At 49.9% G+C, this 21348-nt stretch overlaps 1 protein-coding gene across 1 annotated transcript; it reads left to right on the top strand.

Moving 5' to 3' along the window:
* The first annotated feature begins 4644 nt into the window (after positions 1–4644).
* Positions 4645–19743, top strand: LOC111942378 (uncharacterized). The gene is made up of 8 exons (XM_086872641.1): positions 4645–4672; positions 6090–6149; positions 14429–15254; positions 15365–15419; positions 15620–15986; positions 16496–16690; positions 16929–18162; positions 18449–19743. The coding sequence occupies exons 1-7, from the start codon at positions 4645–4647 to the stop codon at positions 16937–16939; spliced, it is 1542 nt and encodes a 513-aa protein (XP_086728767.1). The 3' UTR covers positions 16940–18162; positions 18449–19743.
* Positions 19744–21348: the final 1605 nt, after the last annotated feature.

Genomic DNA, 21348 nt, shown 5'->3' with positions numbered 1-21348 from the left:
GCTCCCCAAGCTGCTCTCCATCATTGCTCCTCATCAGTCCTGGGTCACTGAGGAGGTCCCAGAGGACTGGAGGTGCCCATCCCCAAGAAGGGCTGGCAGGAGGCTCTGGGGAACTGCAGGCCTGTCAGCCTGAGCTCGGTGCGTGGTGAGGTTTTGGAACAGATCCCCTTGAGTGCCATCACACGGCACCTCCAGGATGGCCCAGGGCTCAGACCCAGCCAGCGTGGCTTTAGGAGGGGCAGGTCCTGCCTGACCAACCTGATCTCCTTTTATAACCAGCTGACCCTCCTGGTGGGTGCGGGAAAGGCTCTGGATGTGTCAAGCTGGACTCCAGCAAGGCCTTGGACATGGAGAGCCACAGCATTCCCTGGAAAAGCTGCAGCCCACGGCTTGGACAGGAGCACTCTTTACTGACTTCAGAACTGTCTGGAGGCCAGGCCCAGAGAGTGGTGGGGATGGTGCTGCATCCAGCTGGTGTCCAGTCCCTGGTGGTGTCCCCAGGGATCTGTGCTGGGCCCAGTCCTGGTTAATATCTTCATTGAGGATCTGGCTGAGGGGGTCGAGTCCAGCACTCACAAATGGCAGATGACACCGAGCTGGCTGTGAGTGGGGATCTGCTGGAGGGCAGGACAAGGAGACACAGCCTTAAGTTGCACCAGGGCAGGTTTAGGCTGGACAATAGGAAGGAGTTCTTCCCAGAAAGGGTGGTTGGGAATTGGAATAGGCTGGCCGGGGGGGAGGTGGCACAGTCACTGTCCCTCTCCAGTGGTCTGGGGGGATGACATCAATTTGTGCTTAATAACTGATTTTGCTTTAGAACAATTGCTTCAAAATTTCTTCCTGTTTCACCCTGAGTGTCTGTGCTGGTTTTGTATTACTTGATATTTGGTGAGGAGGGAAGAAGTCACCCACAGAAATTATTTTTCTAGGAGGGGGCTGCTAAGATCTTCCTCTGTGCTTAGCAAAACCAATAGCTGGCTGGCTCTGAGAATTGTCAAGCTATTAAATCATTTAGAAGCTGGATCCTCCTCTGTGAAATCCACATTTTAAAGACAGGCAAGCCCAGGAAAGCTCTCTGTTATTTCCAGCCGTGAAGAGTTAACTGGGTGCCGGTCAGGCCAGCCCTGCTCCACCCTGGCCTGCACCGAGCCAGGCTCCACCAGGCCTCAGGAGTGGCTCTGGGCTGGGCCAGGCCCCGTCACCACGACCCGCACAGCCCCAGGGCTGCCGGGCACAGGGAGGGGAAGCCATCGGCCCGCAGCTGAAATTGAAGGAAGCAGGGGCTTGGGACCAGCCATGTGGGCAGAACAGCCACAACTGTTCTGGCCAGGCCCCCTGAGATCTTGGCACAGCCCCAGCATGGCTTGAAATCCATCACCGTGACTGCTTTGGCCATTGCCCGGCAGAAACCATCATGACCATCTGCATTTGTGGGTGAGATATTAACTCTTTCTGTGCACAGCTGAGACCTGCATACCTCGATCCTCCCCTTGGGTGAGAGGAAAGGACAGAGTGGGAGACTAATGCCAGAAGTATGGTAGGCTACACCTGTCTTCAAATGTCATTTAATTAGAGAAAAACTCTCTCCAGGGCAAATTATGCAACATTTTGCCTCACAATCCATCAGCCTAAATTACAATGAGTGGTAGATCTTAATTACAATCCAATTAGAGCAAATCAACATTGTGTGAATGGCCAAAAGAATTTGCTTGTCAACAGATGAATATGTCTCACTCAAGAATAAACAACATCTGCCTTTACTTGGAAGAAAGTAGACATGGAGCAATGCAGTATTTGGGTTTTATCCAGTGATGAATGGAGCAAGAAGCTGTATCAACTTATCACAAGTACTGGTACAAGTACTGATACAGTCAATAGTGCACCCCCACACTGAAGGGTTCATCAGGACATTCCTTTATTTCTTAACAAGGAATGGGAAGCAAAATGCTGGCATTTATCTGAACTGGAAGCCATGTTCCTCTCCTGTTTCTCCTTGAGCACACTGCTCTTTGTAGACTTCACTGTGCAGCCCATCAATCCTATCTGGGCCAAGAGCTAAATGGCACAACTACCAGAACACAGGTGCCAGCGTCATCACCTCAGCATTATTCCAGCACTGCTTTGATGGTGCACAGCAGCAGAGAATGGCTTGGCTTGGAAGGGACATTTAAAGGCCATCTAGTGCAGTGAGCAGGGACACCTTTAGATCAGGTTGCTCAGAGCATGAGCTTGAATGTCAGCAGGGAAGGATGCCCACCTCTCTGGGCAACCTGTGCCAGGGTTTCAAAACCCACAGTGTAAAAAATGTCTTTCTTATGTCTAGTCTGAATCTACCGTCTTTTAGATTGAAAACATTTCCACTCAGTCTTGTCACAACAGGCCCTACGAAAAATTCTGTCCCATCTTTTTTACAAGCCCCCTTAAAGTACTGAAAGGTAGCAATTTGGTCTCTGTGGAGCCTTCTCTCTTCCAGGCTGAACACCCCAGCTATCCCAGCCTGTCTCCAAAGCAGGGGGGCTCCAGCCCTCAGAGCATTTTGTCCCTCCTCAGCACCAGCTCCAACAGGACCATGTCCTTTCTGTGTTGGGCACCCAGAGGTGGATGCAGTACTCCAGGTGGGCTCGCACCAGAGCAGAGGGGTGGTGGAATGACCTCCTTCAAGCTGCTGGGCACCCTCCTTTGGAGGCACATGGCTGGCTCATGTCCAGCCTCTCACCTTGCAGCAGCCATAAGTTCTTCTGAGCAGGGCTGCTCTCCATCCCTTCATCCCCCAGCCTGTGAGATCAGCTGGGCTGGGACCGTGTCATAGCCCTTGGACAGAGCTGCTGGGCAGGATGAGCTCCCTAGTGAAGAAGGCAGATCCCACTCCCCACACAATTCCACCCTGGCCATGAGGTCACAGCAGCCTGTGGGGTGACAGCAGGCTGAGGTGACAGCAGGCTCTGAGGTCCCAGAGGTCCCAGAGCCCCATGGTTGCACAGCACCACAAGGACTGAGCAGTCAGTCCTTGACCACGACTGTTGTGGCAGCAGCGGCGGCGGCAGCAGCAGTGCTGACATTGGGACAGCGGTGTCAGGACAGTGGTGGCAGCAAGAGCTGCAAGACTGGCAGTGGGCAAGGCACCATGGCCTTTGCTCTGCACCTCTTCCTCCTGCTCCTCCTGGCAGTGGCCCTGCCGGACAGGGCTGCCCAGGCTGCTCTGTGGCGAGCACGGGGAGCAGGTGAGACCGTGGCCTGGCTTCCCTTTCCTGGGCCAACACTTCCTTCACCCTGGGAAGCATTGGGGTTCGTTTTCACCAGCACTTTAAGGAGGATTACTTCTGTGGGAGGGAGAGAGTCTCCAGGGGCCCTGGGCTGGTTCTGTCGCACCTCCAGAGATTTTGCACAGGGCCTGCAAAGAGGATGGAGAGTGACCAGAGCCAACCTAGAGCTCCCCAGGCCCCTCTGCAGCTTTGGCCATGTCCAGTGACATTTGGCTCTCATGGCCTTACCCAAACCCCTTCCAGTTCCCTGTTCCCTAAAACAGAAGGGGATCCCAGCACAACATGGACATGTTTCTGATCTGTACTTTTGTCATGATCCACAAGGTGGGATTCGTGATGTGGTTCTTTTAGTTGGTCTTAGACTACAAAAGATTACCAGCAAACCAAGGACTTAAACAGCAAAACACACTTTATGGAGTGCTCATCAACACTAATACGCGATAGAAAAGAGGAGAAGGCAAAGAATAAGGAAAAGAGAGTAAGGGGATTATAGCTACCAACGTCGAAGTCCACTCAGCCGTCCAACGACGCAGAGTCTTCTGTCTGTTGGGGAGATCTCAAAGGAAGGTAAGTTTGGGGTATAATTTTATAGTCTTTTGCAAAGCGAGGGACGCAGGGCCAAAACCAGAGGAGACTGATGATCATTGTGATGAATTCCATTGCGCGGGGAGCAGGTGTAGGGTACAGAGCAATCCATGTCTTGAAAGTCTTTGCTCACCAGCAGGAATGAGGGCAATGTGTCATGGAAAACCCATTGCACCGGGTACCATGCACAAGCCTCTGCTCACCAGCAGGAACGAGAGCAGTGTACCATGCAACCACCTGCAAACAATCACTTAGCAAACATCCATCTCAGCTAGGCCCAAATCCCAAACCAAGTCCCTTGTGATATTCAGGGTCTCAGTCTTTGTCCTTGAGACGGTTGTGAGACAGATGAGGGAATCTTCAGACCATCTCTTACACCACCCCGTGGCTCACAATCGTCGAGGTCTTTCTGCATGATGTCGTAGTGCTGCTGCAAAGTTCTCTGCTGAAGTCTTCAGGACTCATTACAGTTGGTAGTATATCCCGGAAAAAACAGAGACAGGTAGTAGGGAAAAGATAGGGGACTGAAAAAGGAAAAGAGAAAACAAAACAATAAGAAAATCAATATATTGATTTCAAAGAAAAACTAATCCATATATGTAATTTCAACTAAGGCTTACATATTGGTTTCTTATCTTAAAACAAACAATACATTTTATTCTAAAATACAACATGATAAAATGATTAACCTCATAGTCACAATGTCAAATTATTTATTGTAGTGCCTGCATAATTCTTTGAGTATCAATAACCTTAGAGGTATCAACAACATGTAAAGTACTCTTTTCAAAACACGATGTATTTCTTTCACATTGTGGTGAAGCGTAACTAAGGTCTTTTTTCCATCCTTTTTGATCTTTTCCAAAATTTCAATTAAATCCTGCTGAAACAACAATTGCCTCACCAGAGTAAAGTTCATTCCATTTGGAGCAGGCACTAAATGATGAATCAAAGTGTAATTATACTGCAAAAGATAATATGAAGTAACAGGAGCTAAATAAGAAAAGTCACAACCTACAATCTCAGTAAAATTGCATACACAAAAATTTGAATGATTCTTAGTATCCACTACTATGTTTTCTACAAGCATACTATCACAAGCAGTTCTAAAGCATACACATCCATTGCCTATATACACAAGCACTGTTTCAGAAGTGTCATTAGGATGGATTTCAAAATGACAGATATTCTGTTCTGTGTCTAAACAAATGTCTTGAGCTTTGATTACATTACTTTCACAGATAAACCCTTGTTGTTCCTGGACAATTCAATTTGCTAAACCAACAGTTTGCCATTTCCCACCAATCTGACGGGCCCATTCCCTATGCTCTAAAGGATAGAGAACAGCTCCGTCATGATTTAGCCCCAGTACAATGATAGAAAAGATTGAATGTACTGAAGCATTACGTATTGTCAATACAAAAGCTGTGGCTGTGTTTGTGGTGGGATCGTAGGTAAAATTCACCAAATTCCACCAAGATTGAAATTCCTTTTCAAAATCATTGGCATTGTCCCAGACTATTTTCCGAATTTCAGTGGGAAAGGAGCCTTCTTCACCCTCTCTGATAATTGATGCAGCAACTGACTGCATCCACAACTGGGCTTGAATACAGCTAAGAGCCAGAGAAACATTGTTTTGGGTAGCACTGAGTGCATCAATTATTAATTTGTGATCATCTACCCTTTCCCAATTTGGTAATATGTTTGATAGCAACCACTGTTGGGTTCCCAAAGCAGTTAAAGATGACCTCAGTGGTTGTTGTATTTTGGTCAAATCTTTAGTTGCAACAGCCAGTTTATTCATCAATACTTCTGAATCAATACTATTCAAAACTCCTAGTCCTGATCCCACAACACCAGTTATATCTCTTGTCATCCGTTTGTGAAAAGAATTTCGCTTTCGCAACCAGGTTGTCTACCCCTCAAAGGAAGTTTGCAAAAAAGGTGAACAAGCTGGCTGAATCTCTGAGACATTGTTTTGCATTAGTAATTTGACTTGTTTGACAGACCATGCTGGATTAAATAGCATTTGTTGTTGGCCAGTTTTCCTGATTATATAGGGTCCAATTTCAAAAAATTTTTGGGTTCAGTATAACCGGTGGTTGGGTGGTGATAGGTATAGGTGTTACAATATTAACATCAAGTTCTCCCCAGTATTTTAGTATTGTTTTACCATACACAAAAGAGGACAATTGTACAGCTGTTAAATTCAGCCAGCAATCTTGATTCCAAATTTCACAGGATATAACCTGGCCATGAAATCCGGCGACTTGACTGTGTACAAGTTCAGTGTGGGATCTGGTACTTGGTCTGCAGTGTGTTGAACATCATCACCTTGGGCTAACATAAAAGAAGAGAAAACATTAGCTTTGTCATTTAGCACAAAAAGGGGTGTTCACACCATGGTATGTGATCATTACACTAAATATAAGCCTTGCTACAGCATTTATTTTAAATTTATAAGTTCATGGTTTATCTGATTTTCATGTCCTTCAGTGTTCTTCTGTAGAAAATAAACAAAACAGAGTCTGCCACATAGGGGCAGGAGATTAAAATGATGGAATTATCCAGCACGTGTTTATCCGATGCTCTTTCCCCAAGGCATCAGAGGTTACCCATGCATATTCTTCTGTTGTTCTTTTAAGCTTCAGTTTGGACTAACCAAGATATAATCCCCACTCTTACCAGCAGAAAGCGTAGAAATTCTTGCCACTTTTCCTTTTGCCATACCTGAATTCTATTTACTTCCCAGTCCTTTTGTTGCCAAAAAGGAAGCCACTCAGTATATCCCTTGAACATAGCATAGGAGTTAGTGTAGATAGAGACAGGAGAGGTATTCTGTGCCTCACGCTGGAAAACACTCCAAACAGCTATCAGCACTGCAGCCTGAGAGCTGCTTTCTTCCTCAGTAACAATTCGTTCAGCAGAGGAAAGGTGGAGGGCTACTGCCCTGCACCTCCACACCTCTCCCTCTCATTTGGCAGAGGTATCAGTGAACCAAGAGTTTGCTGATTGTTTTTGCTCACTGTCCAGAACCTGTGAGTGGTGTTGCTTCAGCCCACTGCCCAGAATCAGTTGAGGGTGAGGTGGAGCGCTTGGTACAATGGGGCTGGAATCCTGCCACTGAGAGACAAATTTACTTAATTTTTCGAGTGGCAGGTTAACCATTAAACACTTCGGTACCCTTTCTTCACCCCCAAGTTCCACCAATACTGTAGACTAGAAATCAGCCTACCCTTTTCTGTTTTTGTGTTAGTAGGGGTTTCTTTAATTACCAAGTCAGGTTTGTCATGGCTGCTACTTAAGCTCTCAGTTTTTTGTATCACCTGATTTTTTACAGCTCCTTCTGTTATTGAGAAGATGTTAGAGTCATGTTCAATCTGGGCATACCACTTTCTCACTGAGGCCCTCTGGGCCACCCCGTCAGGGTGGAGAGTCCCAGCAGTGACTGTCCTAGTAATTTCAAAAGGGCCTTTTAATGCAATTGATTGTTGTTGTGCAATTTTTTCTACTTCTATGAGAGCTGGATTAACTACAAACAATCTTTTCCCAGGTGGTGTACCTCTTTTCAGAATCTTTATTTTTTATTACTTCTTTTTCTTCTCCTCCCACAAGGATATCATCTATGGTTGTTTGGAGGAGAATTGCTGTAGGTTTCAGTGATTCTGGAAGACCACAAATTAAAGGGGTCATAATTTCAGCTTTCAAGGGTAACAACATTGGTGATTCATAGCCAGCAATTAATTTTCTTTCATGAATCAGTTGCAAACAAGCTGCTTTATAAATATTTTCTAAAATTTGGTCTGGGGAACCGGTTACAGTTACAGGATCTCCCCTTTCCAGGGGGTTAAGTCCCCCTGCCCAATATGCAGCTCGCTGTGTTAGGGACCATGGATTGCATTTATCTCCTGTTGTTAAGAAAACACCATGTCCCAAATAACCACTTGCTTATTGTCAGATAATCGAATTTGATCTCCCCCTGTGAGAGACACTCGAAATACTTATTCTGTCTCTGACTCGTGAGGGAGACGCCCATACTCTTTTTTCAACTTAGCCAATTCAGTAGCAGTGTAAGGGATTTCTTTAGTGGTTATATGTTGATCAAGATCTTCATAATTGATATAATTATATTCTGTTTTAATCAAAGGTCTCATTTGTGAGCAACAGTTTTCACCACAATTTTTTACCAAATGTAATTCTGCTTGAGGATATATGTGATTTATCTGAGGAGTTTCTTTTTCCAATGACTCCTTAAAGGAATCAGCACACCATGAATTTTTGGCACACTCCTCACTCAGAGCAGTTCGTAACAAATTATTTTCATTTTGCAAACTTTCAACTAAATTTTGTAGGGATTCAATAACTGCAATTTCTTCCTGCCTTCGTCTCGTGTGAGCCTCTTCAGCTGACGTAAGGCAAGCTCCCAATACAGAACAAATTATGCTTTTATTACGGCCAAATTTTAACTTTGACTCATGTTGCAGAGAGCAAATACTATCAGTTACATTTTCCAGGTTGAACTAATTATTTTGAGCCCATTCTTCCCCAGCTGGGGAGGGCTTTGTGCTTTGCTAACAAAGCAATGAATGCAGCTTTATCTTTTGCACTAGAGTTTTCAGTGTGTTCACTCATCTTTGTGTATGTGAAGGGTCCAGTACCACTAAAGGGAGGTAAGACTTAAGTTACGCACAGACGCTGCCTTTGCCACGTCACCGTTCGTTTCCCTGTATGGATGAAGAGACCAAATCTGCTTGGGAGGCACCCCTTTATGTTAAAATTCAGGTTGTCTCTCTGCTACACCAAGCAGTCAGCATATAAAAAACCAGTAAGTCCCACCTTTTGTACTCAAAGATCCCGTGTAAAATTCTGAAGACAGAGCCCTCAAATGAGTGTAGGGGTGCTTTTCACCTGGGCGTGTGCAGTCTGCAAGAAATTCGAGTCACCTCCCTTGCTTTCTAGACACTGCTCAGCAGCGTGGCAGGCTAGGTGAGGCTGAAGCGAAACGTCCTTCCCCTGATACAGACTGCAAAACAAACCTGCAACCCCTTCTGTCTCTCAGAATCCTGTCCATGACGCCAATTTATGTCACGATCCGCAAGGTGGGATTCGTGATGTGGTTCTTTTAGTTGGTCTTAGACTACAAAAGATTATCAGCAAACCAAGGAATTAAACAGCAAAACACACTTTATTGAGTGCTCATCAGCACTAATATGCGATAGAGGGAAAGAAAAGAGAAAGCAAAGCATAAGGAAAAGAGAGTAAGGGGATTATAGCTACCAACGTCGAAGTCCACTCAGCCGTCCAACAACACAGAGTCTTCTGTCTGTTGGGGAGATCTCAAAGGAAGGTAAGTTTGGGGTATAATTTTATAGTCTTTTGCAAAGCGAGGGGCGCAGGGCCAAAACCAGAGGAGACTGATGATCATTGTGATGAATTCCATTGCGCGGGGAGCAGGTGTAGGGTACAGAGCAATCCATGTCTTGAAAGTCTTTGCTCACCAGCAGGAACAAGGACAAGGTGTTGTGGAAAACCCATTGCACAGGGTACCACGCACAAGCCTCTGCTCACCAGCAGGAATGAGAGCCATGAGTTGTGGAAAACCCGTTGCGCAGGTTACCAAGCCTCTGCTCACCAGCAGGAACGAGAGCAGTGTACCATGCAACCACCTGCAAACAATCACTGAGCAAACATCCATCTCAGCTAGGCCCAAACCCCCAAACCAAGTCCCTTGTGATATTCAGGGTCTCAGTCTCTGTCTTTGAGACAGTTGTGAGACAGATGAGGGAATCTTTGGACCATCTCTTACACTGGGAGCAACTGGAAGCATGCTGGGAGCAAATGGCATCATACTGGGACTGACTGGGTTGATTTAGCCAGAGGCAACTGGGACCATCCTGGGAGTGCTGGCATGTGACAAGGATCATAATGGAGCTTACTGGGCTCATATTGGTGTTGAAAGGGAACAACAGGTATCTCTGAACACCAAAGGTTCCTTTCCTGCTCACTGAAGAAGGAGCTTCCCAGCGTCCATGTGTGAGGGGACCTTCACCTGAACCAGATGCTGTTAGGAGAAAAAGCTGCCTGTACTGGAAAATCCCACACAACAAGTCAATGCCAAGAGAGCATTTTACTTTCAAAGCTTCCCTCCTGGAGTCACAGTCCTTTTGAATCACACAGCAAGCAAGAGAACAGCACAAAATACAAGGCCATGTCCAGTTTTTGGCTGGACAAGCAAAGAGAGGGAGTTCCAGGATCTGCTGCCACAGACTCTCCTCTTGGGGAACAGAACCTCCCCCTCCTCTCCCCAGCTACATTTCAAATGCTCTGCACACCCTGCTGGCTACAAACAACCCCTTTTTTAAGAAGCTGTTGGCAGGAGCTTTCCCAAATAAATGGCATCTTAATGGTAATTTTCATTCCAAATCACCTCCGTTCCAAAGAAAGAATGGAAAGTCTACAGCAATCCCAAAGGCACATATGGTGCACCTGGGGAAATCCTCGACTTAGGGGCCCAGTGGGTTAAAAAATACTCATAAGAAGCCACAGAGTCCAGAGTGCAAACTGCAGCAAGCACTTGCTGGATCATTTTGGCTGTGCTGCACATGTCTGCAGACTGTCTGTCCACCTGCAAGGACAGAAGGACACCCATCAGGGGCTGGGCTGGCTGCTGAGAATGCCTCGGGCAGGAGGATCCTCAGGCAATGAGCAGCACCCAGAGCTGCTCTGACACTGAGGCCTCTGTGCCCCACAATAACAGGAACACCACAAGGACACGGCAATGTTCCTGTGACATCACAGCAGCAGCTCCCCCAAAAACTGCCTGCAAGGTTCTCCTGGGTCACCAAGGAGCACAAAGGATCTTGAGATCGCACAACCTACTGCTCAATGGATCCAAGAGGAACTCAGAAAATGCAGCAAATGAGGACACTCAGCCTGAACACTGAGAAGGAACAAAGATGTGAGCAAACCAAAGGAAATACAACTTTTGGTCACTGATGCTTCTGACTAAAACGAGCAAGGCTTGTTCCATCTGGGATCTTTGTTCTAGTTCTAGAAACAAGCAAGGTTCTCTACTGTAAATGTACATAAAGCTGGAACTTAGGGGAAAGAAGGCTGAGAGTGCCAAAGCCTTGTGTGACTTCTTGGACATTTTGTGGCTGAGGGTGTCCAAGGCAATGGACTCCCAAGCGGGGTCCCTGCCCCCCCAACTGACAGCTGCCATCTCTCCTTCAGCCCCATGCGTGTCTCCAACAACCTCCTGTCAAGGGCCTCCATCCACACATTCAATCACCAGCCAGAGATCCTCATCGACGAGGTCACCCAGCATCCCTGAGGCCACAGCAGGGAGTGCTCCTGGCATCTGGTACAGCACTGTGGCTTTCCTGGGATCCTTCTGGTGTCTGTGGCTGAGAGGAGTGGGGTGGATGGAACCAGGATGGGTCACAGATCAGCAGCCCCACTGCAAGCAGTGCTTTCTCCCGCTGTGTGGGGACCGTGGGGTGACTGATATTGGGACTCCTCTGGCTTTGGCTCCTGCAGACCACACAGTGGCTCAGACACTGGCCTGAGGGAAGGGGTCTCATGGAAACCCAGGGCAGGCATTTCTCTTTGGAGAGGGGGTTCTGCAGGGAGAAGGGAGAACGAGAGACTTTCCTGTCTCCTGAGATTCCCCCTCCTCTTTCAGCAGCCATACCACAATCCATCAATACCAGAGTTCAAAGGATCACTTCCATGCCAGGGAGCACAAGGCACTCAAAACTGAACCCTGCCAGAGCCCAGCCCTGCCTGCCCATTTGGAGGGTGTGGGGGAATGGAATTTCAGCAGGAGCTGACCCACAATGATACTTTGCCACTTGTGGGTTTCTCCCAGCCTTAGAAGGAGTTTGAGATCTCTGTCCCCAAGACTCGCTCACCCTTCAAGTGCACACACGTGCCTGGGGGCAATTCATGTTCGCTGGAGTGGTGGCTTCTTCCCTTTGAACCAGGAGCTGTTGTCTTTTCCAGTGTGCTTAACTCCCTTCTACCTATTAGAAAGTGGGTGAGGAAAGGAAATGACCCTGGAGGAAAGGGGACCAGAGCCTTTGAAAAAGATGAAACATGTCTGAATTACAAATAAAATCTAATTCATTTATTTCTTTAGGACTAATCTATTACTACAAACAAAAACATGCTTCTGAGCTGATTCTTGGTATTTGAGGCCTTATTTCTGATTCTTGTTGTTACTATTATTTATTAGTATTACTTTTTACTGTCAAGACTTTTAAATCTTAGACATGAATAACAATGGCTGGATGTCTCTCACTGGGAAAATTCCCTTGCTTTTCCCACTGGGATTAAATTCTACAGTCAACTCCAAGTTATCAGTGGATTCTAACAAAGGAAAATCCTGTTAATGCCGGGTTTGGTGTGGTTTGGAGCTGGGGAAGGGTCTCATCCCCTCCCAGAGGCGCCCCAAGCCCGCTCTGCTGCCACGTCTGCACTCGCGGCCCCTCACAGCGGCCCTGCCCTGGGGACATGGTGGGACCCCCTCCTGCCAGGGCTGAGGCTCCTCATGGCCCCTCACAGCCCCTCACAGCCCCTCACAGCCCCAGGGGCTCCTCCCAAAATAGAAGGGCTCGGGCCCTGCTCTTTCTCCTTTTATTTCGGTCCCTTCACAGCACCGAGTAAACAAAGGCTGAATGGAGCCTTTCCCCAGCGTTTCCCTCGGGGTTCATTGCGGGCTGAAGCTCTGTGCTGGCGCTGGCCCGAGCACCAACATCCCTGCAGCCCCCAAGGCCTTTTCTGTCCCCCCGTGTCCATTCCCTGTCCCCGAGTCCCGCCCGGCTCTGGCAGCAGCAGCAGCCGCAGCGCAGCGGGCGCCGGCCCGGCCCGGCCGGGGCTCCCGGCCACGAGCAGCAGCAGCGCCGGCCCTTCCCACCTGCTCCTGCCTCGGCTTCCCAGGGCTTTTGCCAGGGCAATTCTGGACTACAGCAACAATCCCCCACAAACAGCCCTGATTCCTCAGGCCCGCCTCTGCTGCCCTCAGCCAGCCCTCAGAGGAAGAAAGGAATGGGTTCCTGCGCTGTTTTCAGCACTGTTTTACTCACCCTGAGGTGACAGCAGGAGGCTGTTGGTGCCTTGGCCTTGGCAATTGTAGATCCCGGCTGCTCTTGCCCCTCTTCTGCTTGCTACCTGAATTTTAGCAGTACAGCTGCAATTGCCTCTTTCAACCAGTGCTACTCACTGTGCTTTTGTGACAGGGAACTCAGGATTTTTGTTTCAGGCATCATGATCAGTAGAGATCAAAATGCTCCCAACTCCCTGAGCACAAAATCAAGGAGAATTAGAGCCACACAGGTCACATTTGCAGTGCTCAAACACAGCCCTGTTGCTGCTGCTGCTGCTGAAATAGAATCAACTGACAGAGGCCATCACAGAAATGGCCTCTGCAGTGGCAAATAAAATGAAAAAATCCACCAGGAATAGGAAAAAACAGAACTTCCCAAATTCACTTTACTGTTTCTTCTGAGCAGCAGAAGAAAAAGGCACAGGGCACCCTTCAGGCAGTTCCACAAGCTCAGGGTTCTCATTTCATTGGGAATCTGAGATGCAATTGGCATTGTTAAAAGGATAAAAGCAAAGGGAAAGAATAGGGAATTATTAGGAAAAAATGTACCTTCTTATATACAAAGTTCACCAAGTCATTCCCTGCATTTCTCCTTTTCACATTCTTTCTGTCATCCAGAGAGGTCCAGCTTATCATGTTCTGATGCTTATCATTAACTGATTGTGCTCTTGATTTCAACCACTGCAAGAGATGTAGAATCATCTAAACTGAACACAGAAACCAACTCTCTCTGTCAGCCCATCTTCATGTTCCAGATCACTTCCAAGATGTCCATGGGGCATTTGGAATGATTAGCTCTCCACTGCTGGCTGCAGGCTCTGGAGATTCTTTCTCCACATTCAGCCAGGCTTGTATTCCCCAGCAATTCCTGGTAGCCCATCATGTTTTCTTTGGGTAAAAGAGTGCTTCAAATATTTGTCCTGCTTTGCTGCAAGAGTTGTGCTGCAGTCACAGTGTGGGAAGCCAAGAGAAGCTGCAGCTGGGGGCACATCTTGTGACAGGAGCTGCGCCTTGTTCTCCAGGACAGGTTTTTGGAAAGAACAGACAGGACTGTGGAGAAGATTCTGGGAAAATTGAAGCAGCTTTTTTAAGAAATGAAAATCAAATCAAAAGAAACAACCAATATGTTTTTCTCTATTTTTCTCTATTTATTTTTATGTTCCCCTTTTCCATCTTGCACTTTCTCCATCCCATTCATTCCAAATGGATCTCACCTCTAAGATCTGAGACTTGGCAAGTTTTAGACACTGTAAAATACCATGAGCTATACCCAGTTTGCCTTGCCCTGTTTTCCTTGGAAAGCAATGCTGGAGACACAAGTGCAGTGCTTGGGTCGGGTACAAATTCTGCATTCAGGGAATGTGCTCAGATGGTGCCTGACCCTCAGCAGGGACAAGGCACAGCAGCAGCCAAGGGCATTCCTGTGCCCCTGTGCAGGAGTCAAGACTCTGGCTCTTGGCTCAACACGGCAAAGTTCCCGAGTTTGGCCAGTCTCAGGGGCTGCCCGGGGAGCGCGGGGCTCGGGCCGGGGCCGAGCGGGCAACGGACAAACGGACACGGGGACAAACGGTCCCGGTGCTTCAGTTGCAGCAGCAGCGGCAGCAGCATGAAAGCAGCAGCTTTATCGACTCTGTCGATTCTCCTCTGCCTCTCCCGTGGTCCCGCATCCTCTCCCGGTTTCCCTTTCCCAGTGCCCCCTCTTCTCCTAGTCTTCCTCCCCCCGTGCCCAACCAGGCCATGCCCCCGTACCCGGCCCTGTCCCCATCCCTGCCCCGCCCCCATCCCACCGAGGTATCCTCTTTGCCCAGCTCTGGCTGTGCTGGACGGGCATCAGTGCCTGGGGCTGGGGCGGCATTTCTGCCCTTTGGCTCTGCCTGGCCTGCCCTCGGCCCCATCCCCGACACAGGCTCTAGTTCCGGTTTCGGTTCTGGTTCTGACCCCGGCCCTGCCCCCGGCCCCGGCTCCTCCCGGGGCCCGCGGAGGACACAGGCGGCGCGGCCGCTGCCGCCGCCTCCGCTGCGGCTTCCCCGGCCCGAGCTCCGCCGCTCGGCAGCGCGGCCGCTGGCCCCGAGCCGCCGCTGCCGCGTTCCAATGAGGGAACGCCTGCGGATGCCCGGCCCGGGGAGCTCGGGGAGCGCTCGGGGGCCGTTCCTGTCCCCGGGCCGAGCGCTGATGGCCGCGACTCGCCCCCAGGGAAGGCGCAGCAGGCCCTGCAGGAGCACTATGGGATCGGCTCGCTGCTGGGGCGCGGTGGCTTCGGCAGAGTTTTCGCAGCCACTCGGCTCTCGGACGGACTCCCGGTGAGCAGAGGGGCCAGCGGCGGGTGGCAGAGGAGGAGGGGGCGGAGGAGTAGGATGGGGCTGGACACAGCATGTGGTAAGCTGAATCAGCTGTTCCCTTTGGCTTACAGGTGGCCATCAAAAAGGTGCCACGGAACCGCATCCGACACTGGGGCGAGCTGGCGAGTGAGCGGGGCCAGCGGCAGAAGCCGGGGCGTGCCGGGCGGGGATGAGCCGGGGCCTGGCAGGGTGGGAGCTGCCAGGACACCTGGAAGGAGAGCGGGCGTGGGGCCAGCGCAGGGCGCAGAGCATCCCAGGCTGGCCGAGGGCTTCCCGAGCCCTGGCACGGCCTCAGCCCCACTGACGGCACCGTGCTCCTCCCGCAGCCCGACGGCACCAGCGCACCACTGGAGATAGTGCTGCTGGACAAGGTGTCCACAGGCTTCCCTGGTGTGGTGCAGCTGCTGGAATGGTTTGAGCTCCCCAACTACATCGTGATGGTGCTGGAGTGCCCAGAGCAGTGTCAGGACCTGCAGCGTTTGATTCGGGCACATAGGTTCCTGTCTGAGGAAGAGGCGCGGGAGCTGTTCCGGCAGGTCCTGGAAGCCGTGCGGCACTGCACCAGCTGCGGGGTCCTGCACCGAGACATCAAACCAGAGAACATCCTGGTTGACCTGGACACTGGCCAGGCAAAGTTGACGGACTTCGGCTGTGGCACCTACCTGCAGGAGACAGCCTACACTCAATTTGCAGGTGAGCCCACACACCGGTCCCAATATCTCCTGGCCCAACCAGGGTGTGGCAGCAGGGATTCTCCCAGGACTGGGGCTGGGGCAGCCAGCCTGACAAAATCCCCCATGGAAGGGGGAAGCAGAGAGGGGGAGCCAGAACCTGTGCACCAGCTGATTTGGTGTGCAGGTGAGAATGGGCTTGGTCTGCTGTGCTTCCCTCGTTTGCCTTAGTTCAAAATATTTATTGGGCAATGCCAGCAGGGAGGATGTGGGTATGATTTTTCCCCAGCACTGAGTGGGTATTTCCCTTTGTGTGTCATGGTCGGGCCTTGCCAGGGTTTCCACTGCCCTCTTCCAATACCCAGTGGCTTCTTTTCAAACCTTGGGTTTGTACCCAAGTCCTAGGTGCTGGCGAGAGGGCTGCGGGTCAACCCATGTCCCACTGGGGCAGCCCCCACATGCCCAGGGCTGATGGGGTCAGACTCTGGGAGCAGCAGCATCCCCCTGATGAGCTCCATCCATATTCCATAGGAACACCATCATACAGCCCCCCGGAATGGACCGACTTCGGGTGGTACCATGGCGAGGCAGCAACCGTCTGGACCCTGGGCATCCTGCTGCATGGGATGGTCTGCGGGGAGCACCCTTTCAGGAGGGGCAGGAACATCAGCTGGGCCCAGCTCCCGCTGCTACAATGGCTCTCCCAGGGTGGATCCTCATCTCTGGGTACGGGGGGAACACCAATGTTGGGAGACAGTAGTGGGCTCGTGAGCATCCCGCTCTGGCAGCTGCTGAGGAGGTGGTACATGTCCTGCTCTCCTGCTCTCCTCCAAAACAAAGAATTGATGGGAAAATTTAGCCCCAGCTCTGAGCACATCCAGCATGGCCTGGACATGGGAATAGTGGGGCAAAGCAGACAGGAGCCTTCTCCAACTGACCAGTGGTTTGTGGTTTCTCTCCCCAGATCTGCTCTGATCAGGTGGTGTTTATCCCTGCACTCCTTGGACAGGCCCTCATTAGAAGACCTGTTCTGTGATCCCTGGATGCAGGATATTCATCTGCCCTAGAAGAAGGGAGAGAGCCACAGGCACAGTGATGCAGGGACCTGGTAAGTTACAGCTCCACACATACCCTGGCAATCAGCAGCAAAGAAACCCAGACTTTTTTGTCCTGCCTGTGTCACTGCACAGGGATCATCGAATGGGAACACACAGCCCTTGTGCTGGATCTGAGCTGCTCTGCCCAGCACTGGTGGTTGCCATTTGAGCTAGTTTTGCTAGTCCTGGTTCACTGACAGCTGGGCCCTGGGCAGATCCCTGACAGCCTGGTGTCACCCCAGGGAAGAAGGAGCCCCTGGAGAAGCTGTACCAGGTGGGGCTGCTGCTGCTGCTTCTGGAGACATGGAGGACAACAGCAAGAATGACAACCTCTTCCTCCACCTGGCCAGTGGGAGCTGGTGATGATGGACTTTGATTCTGTCACCTTCTTCAAAGCCAGGCTCCACAGAGAATTTTCAGTTCATTTCAGACCCAGGGGGATGTTCCCAGATTTGTGCCTTGGCCGGGAATCAAAGGTTTCCTTTTTGCTGAGGTGGATGCAACTGATTCTTCTGTGGCTGCCCTGATGGTTTTTGGCAGGGCTGGGGGCGTGGGCTGGGGTGGTTACAAAATGGGAGTGGGATGCTGGCCCTGCCAACAGCCCCCACCACCCACCGTGCCCTGGGCTGGGGCTGGGGCAGCCAGCCCGACACAAACAAACCCCCATGGCAGGAGCACAGGTGGGACTCCAGAACCTGAGCACGGCTGCTTTGCTGTGCTCTCAAGGAAGGGCTTGGGCTGCTCCACTCCCCTCCTTTGTTTTGGGATCACCATGATTTTGGGGGACAGTGCAGGGGGGAAGGGAGAAAGCATGGGCTTCCCTCACCCATGGGTGGGTTTTCCTTAGAATGTAGGGGTTGGGCCTTCCTCAAGCTCCTGACAGACATAAGATATTTTACCATTTTTCTTGTTTCCCCTTTTTGTCTGTATCCTATTTTCATTAATTTCTTGTTTGTTTTTCTAAAGGAAGTGTTCTAGGTGGGATCCAGTCTGGATTGGGAAGTGCTTGGGACCAGCTGTGGTGTGGATGGGCCGTGCCCTTGGAGAAGGCTGAGGACATTGTTTGGGACCAGCTTTTCTTCTGGCAGCAGATGGCGTGAGGTGGGTCCTCATCTCCTTGGCATGGGTGGGACAAGAGCTTTTGGGAGATGGCAGCAGGCACAGGAGCATCCCACTCTGGGCAGCTGCTGAGGGGTTGGATCTGCTGTGGCTGGCTGCAGGCTGGGCACATGTCCTGCCCTCCTGCTCTGCTCCCAAAGGCAGCAGTGATGGGCAGCTTTGGGCCCAGCTCTGAGCACGGCCAGCATGGCCTGGGCACCGCGGGTGGCTGGGACAAGGGGACAGGAGCCTTCAGCTGACAGACGGTTTCTGGTTTCTCTCCTTGCAGCTGGGCTCTGCGGATGCTAAGGCTGCTCTGGGCTCTGCCAGGGCTCTGCTGGGCACAGCACCAGGCCGGGATCAGCCAAAGAAGAAACGCTGTGACCTGCAGCAGAGACTTGAGCATTTTGGCAATGCAGCTCAAGTCTGCAGAGTGTCCACTTCCAAGGGAATACATGACACCTCCCAAAATTAAACTTCTTCCATAACTTCTGAAATGAAATCAATCTGGGATGACCCCAAATGACATTTTTCAGCTTGCTCAAGCTGTAGCTCAGCCCTTCTCTGAACAGTCCTGTCCCCCACCTGCCTTTTACTTCACAACTGTCGTTCCGATTGGGAACGGCGATAAAGAACGACACGGACTCTCAAGGGAGTCAAAACACGAGAATTCTCTGGTTTATTACTTCAGGCCTGTTTTATAGACTGGTACGTGAAAGGTACAGAAAAGAAACTCCTATTGGTTAACAAAGTGCTACATCACCGTCATTGGTCAGGGGGGCCCATCACCCCCCTGGCCTTCTCCTGCAAGTGAAAACAAAACTGCAAAACAACACCTGCAAGGCTGTTTAGTGTCCCTGAGAATTGTTTTAATTCCTTCTCATATTTTTCCCAGGCTATTTTCTCAGGAAGCCCGAGGGGCCAGGCGGCCTGTAATTTGTACAGGCACTGTGGTTTAGATTTAGCATCCATAATTCACCCTTTTTGTTAAAAAAAAATAAAAGGGCAGTGTTTGTCACGTCCTGCTGGGCCCTTGCAGGAGGGAGAACAAACACAGCACAAGAGGGTTCTTTGCTAGAACTTTGAATGGATGCTAATCTAGAATTAATCTAGAATTTTGGCTTATGTTTTGGTATTTAAGAATTGTTTTCTTTGCAGGGATTCGATGGTTGACTCCAATGTCTCTAATTCAGTAAACCAACACACACTCTCACACAACAAATAACATTGTTAATTTGTTCAAACTGACAGTTTAACTTGTCAACAGGTAAGAATATTTAGTCTCTGCTTGTAGAAGGACCATCTGAATGATGATCGATATCTTGGTCACCATCTGACCGTCGCCTGTTGACTGCTTTCTGCTTTTGATGCTGCAGATCAGGGCGAACACACCTTGCAGGTATCCACTGTACTCCAGTGTCCGTGGAGATGCATGCATACCCACGACCCCAAGCGATGAGCTCGCACGGGCCTTGCCACTTGTTGGTGGTCAGGTCTCTCACCCAAACATTCGCTCGAGGCAGGTGCACCTCGCCTGAAGACTGCAATGAAAGAAAATGATTCAAGATGACAGGATTATCTGAATTCTTTTGCACTGTGAGGTGATTAATTGTGTACAAGGCTTTCTCCAGTCGGCTGTGTGGAGTTTCTCCAACCATCCCCGTTTTCTTTTTCTAGAACACGTTTTAAGGTACCATGAGCGCGTTCGACAATAGCCTGCCCAGTGGGAGAATGTGGAATACCAAATGCATGTGAAACTCCCCATAACTGTAAAAATCGTCGTGTCTTTTGTGAGGTGTAGGCAGGACCATTGTCAGTTTTCACAGAAGAAGGTATGCCCAAGACTGCAAATGCGATTTTCCAATGGGCAATAACATCACGACCCTTTTCCCCGGTGTGAGCAGATGCCCACATAGCAGATGAAAAGGTGTCTACAGACACATGCACATACTTAAGTCTGCCAAACTCAGCAATGTGAGTGACATCTGTCTGCCAAAGCTGCAGGGCTTTCAACCCTCTGGGGTTCACCCCCGCTGGCAGAGGTGCTGCGAGCCCATGACAGTCAGCACAAGAACTGACAATGTCACGCGCTTCGGTCGGTGTTAAGTGAAACTGTTTTTGCAAAGTATGTGCGCTTTGGTGGAAAAAATCATGCGATGCTTTGGCTTGTGCAATTTTGTCAGGCTGAGGCACTACCCAAGCAGGGTTAGCCAACCTATCAGCCCTGGCATTACCTTCTGCTATGAAACCTGGTAGATTGGTATGACTCTGAATATGCAGAATGTAATATGGGTGAACTCGAGCTTGGATTACACACCACAAAGACTTCAGCAGCTGAAATAGATGCTCATTATCAACTTCTTTCAGGAGCACACAATCTAAACGCTTAGCGAGATCTGCTACATAAGCAGAATCAGTAACTAAATTCAGCGGTACCTGAGAAAACCGCTGGAATGCCATGGTAGCGGCCCTTAGTTTGACTAGTTGGGCTGAGCCTGTCTCATGGCCTTCCAGCACTTGCCACTCAGACTCATCCTTCCATGTAACAATGGCTTTCCCCGTTTTTCCCGAACTGTCAGTGAAGACGGTGGGTCCTTGCACTGGCACCCGACTACTTTTTTGCCGAAAGGACAATTCAGCTGACCCTGCTAATTGCAGCAATTTGTGGCTGGGCAGATGATAGGCAATCTGCCCTGAAAAGTTTTCCAGCGCACTCTGTAAAGAGGCACTGTTGGTCAGACTCCATTCAAATTCCTCCCGCCGGATCAGGAGGATAATTTTCTCAGGGTCAGCTGCCATTAACTGCAAACACCGCTGACGGCATTTAATTATCAATTGAGCAACCAATTCAAATAATGTGGGAGCCGTCTTTTTTGGTTGATGGGCCAAAAAGATCCATTCCAAAATGTGCAACGGATCGGCCCATTGTTCACTCCATTGGCCAATGATACCTGTGGGATGAGACTCTGGACAAGTAATAAAAACAGCGATATCAATGGACGGATCCACCCGGTAAACCTGCCGAGCAGAAACAGCCTGTTGAACATCCTCCAGCGCTTGCTGCGCGTCAGGAGTCAGCTCCCGAGGGGAATTCAGATCAGGGTCCCGCTTTAAAAGATTGAACAATGGGGACAATTGTGCTGTGGTTAGTCCCAAGTAAGGACGCAACCATGTGATGATACCCATCAA

The sequence above is a fragment of the Cyanistes caeruleus genome, unplaced genomic scaffold (assembly GCF_971803275.1).
Source record: "Cyanistes caeruleus unplaced genomic scaffold, bCyaCae1.hap1.1 HAP1_SCAFFOLD_69, whole genome shotgun sequence".
Lineage (NCBI taxonomy): Eukaryota > Metazoa > Chordata > Aves > Passeriformes > Paridae > Cyanistes > Cyanistes caeruleus.
Note: the sequence above shows the minus strand (reverse complement) of the source record. Positions and strands in the feature narration are given on the sequence as shown.

What these genes read in the sequence shown, in the direction of transcription:
- LOC111942378 (XM_086872641.1), top strand. Translation starts at nt 4,645, where the DNA reads ATGTATTTCTTTCACATTGTGGTGAAGC. An exon ending in CTTTCACATTGTGGTGAAGC is followed by an intron (nt 4,673 to 6,089) that starts GTAACTAAGGTC and finishes CAAATTTCACAG; the next exon opens with GATATAACCTGGCCATGAAA. An exon ending in GGCTCTCGGACGGACTCCCG is followed by an intron (nt 15,255 to 15,364) that starts GTGAGCAGAGGG and finishes TTTGGCTTACAG; the next exon opens with GTGGCCATCAAAAAGGTGCC.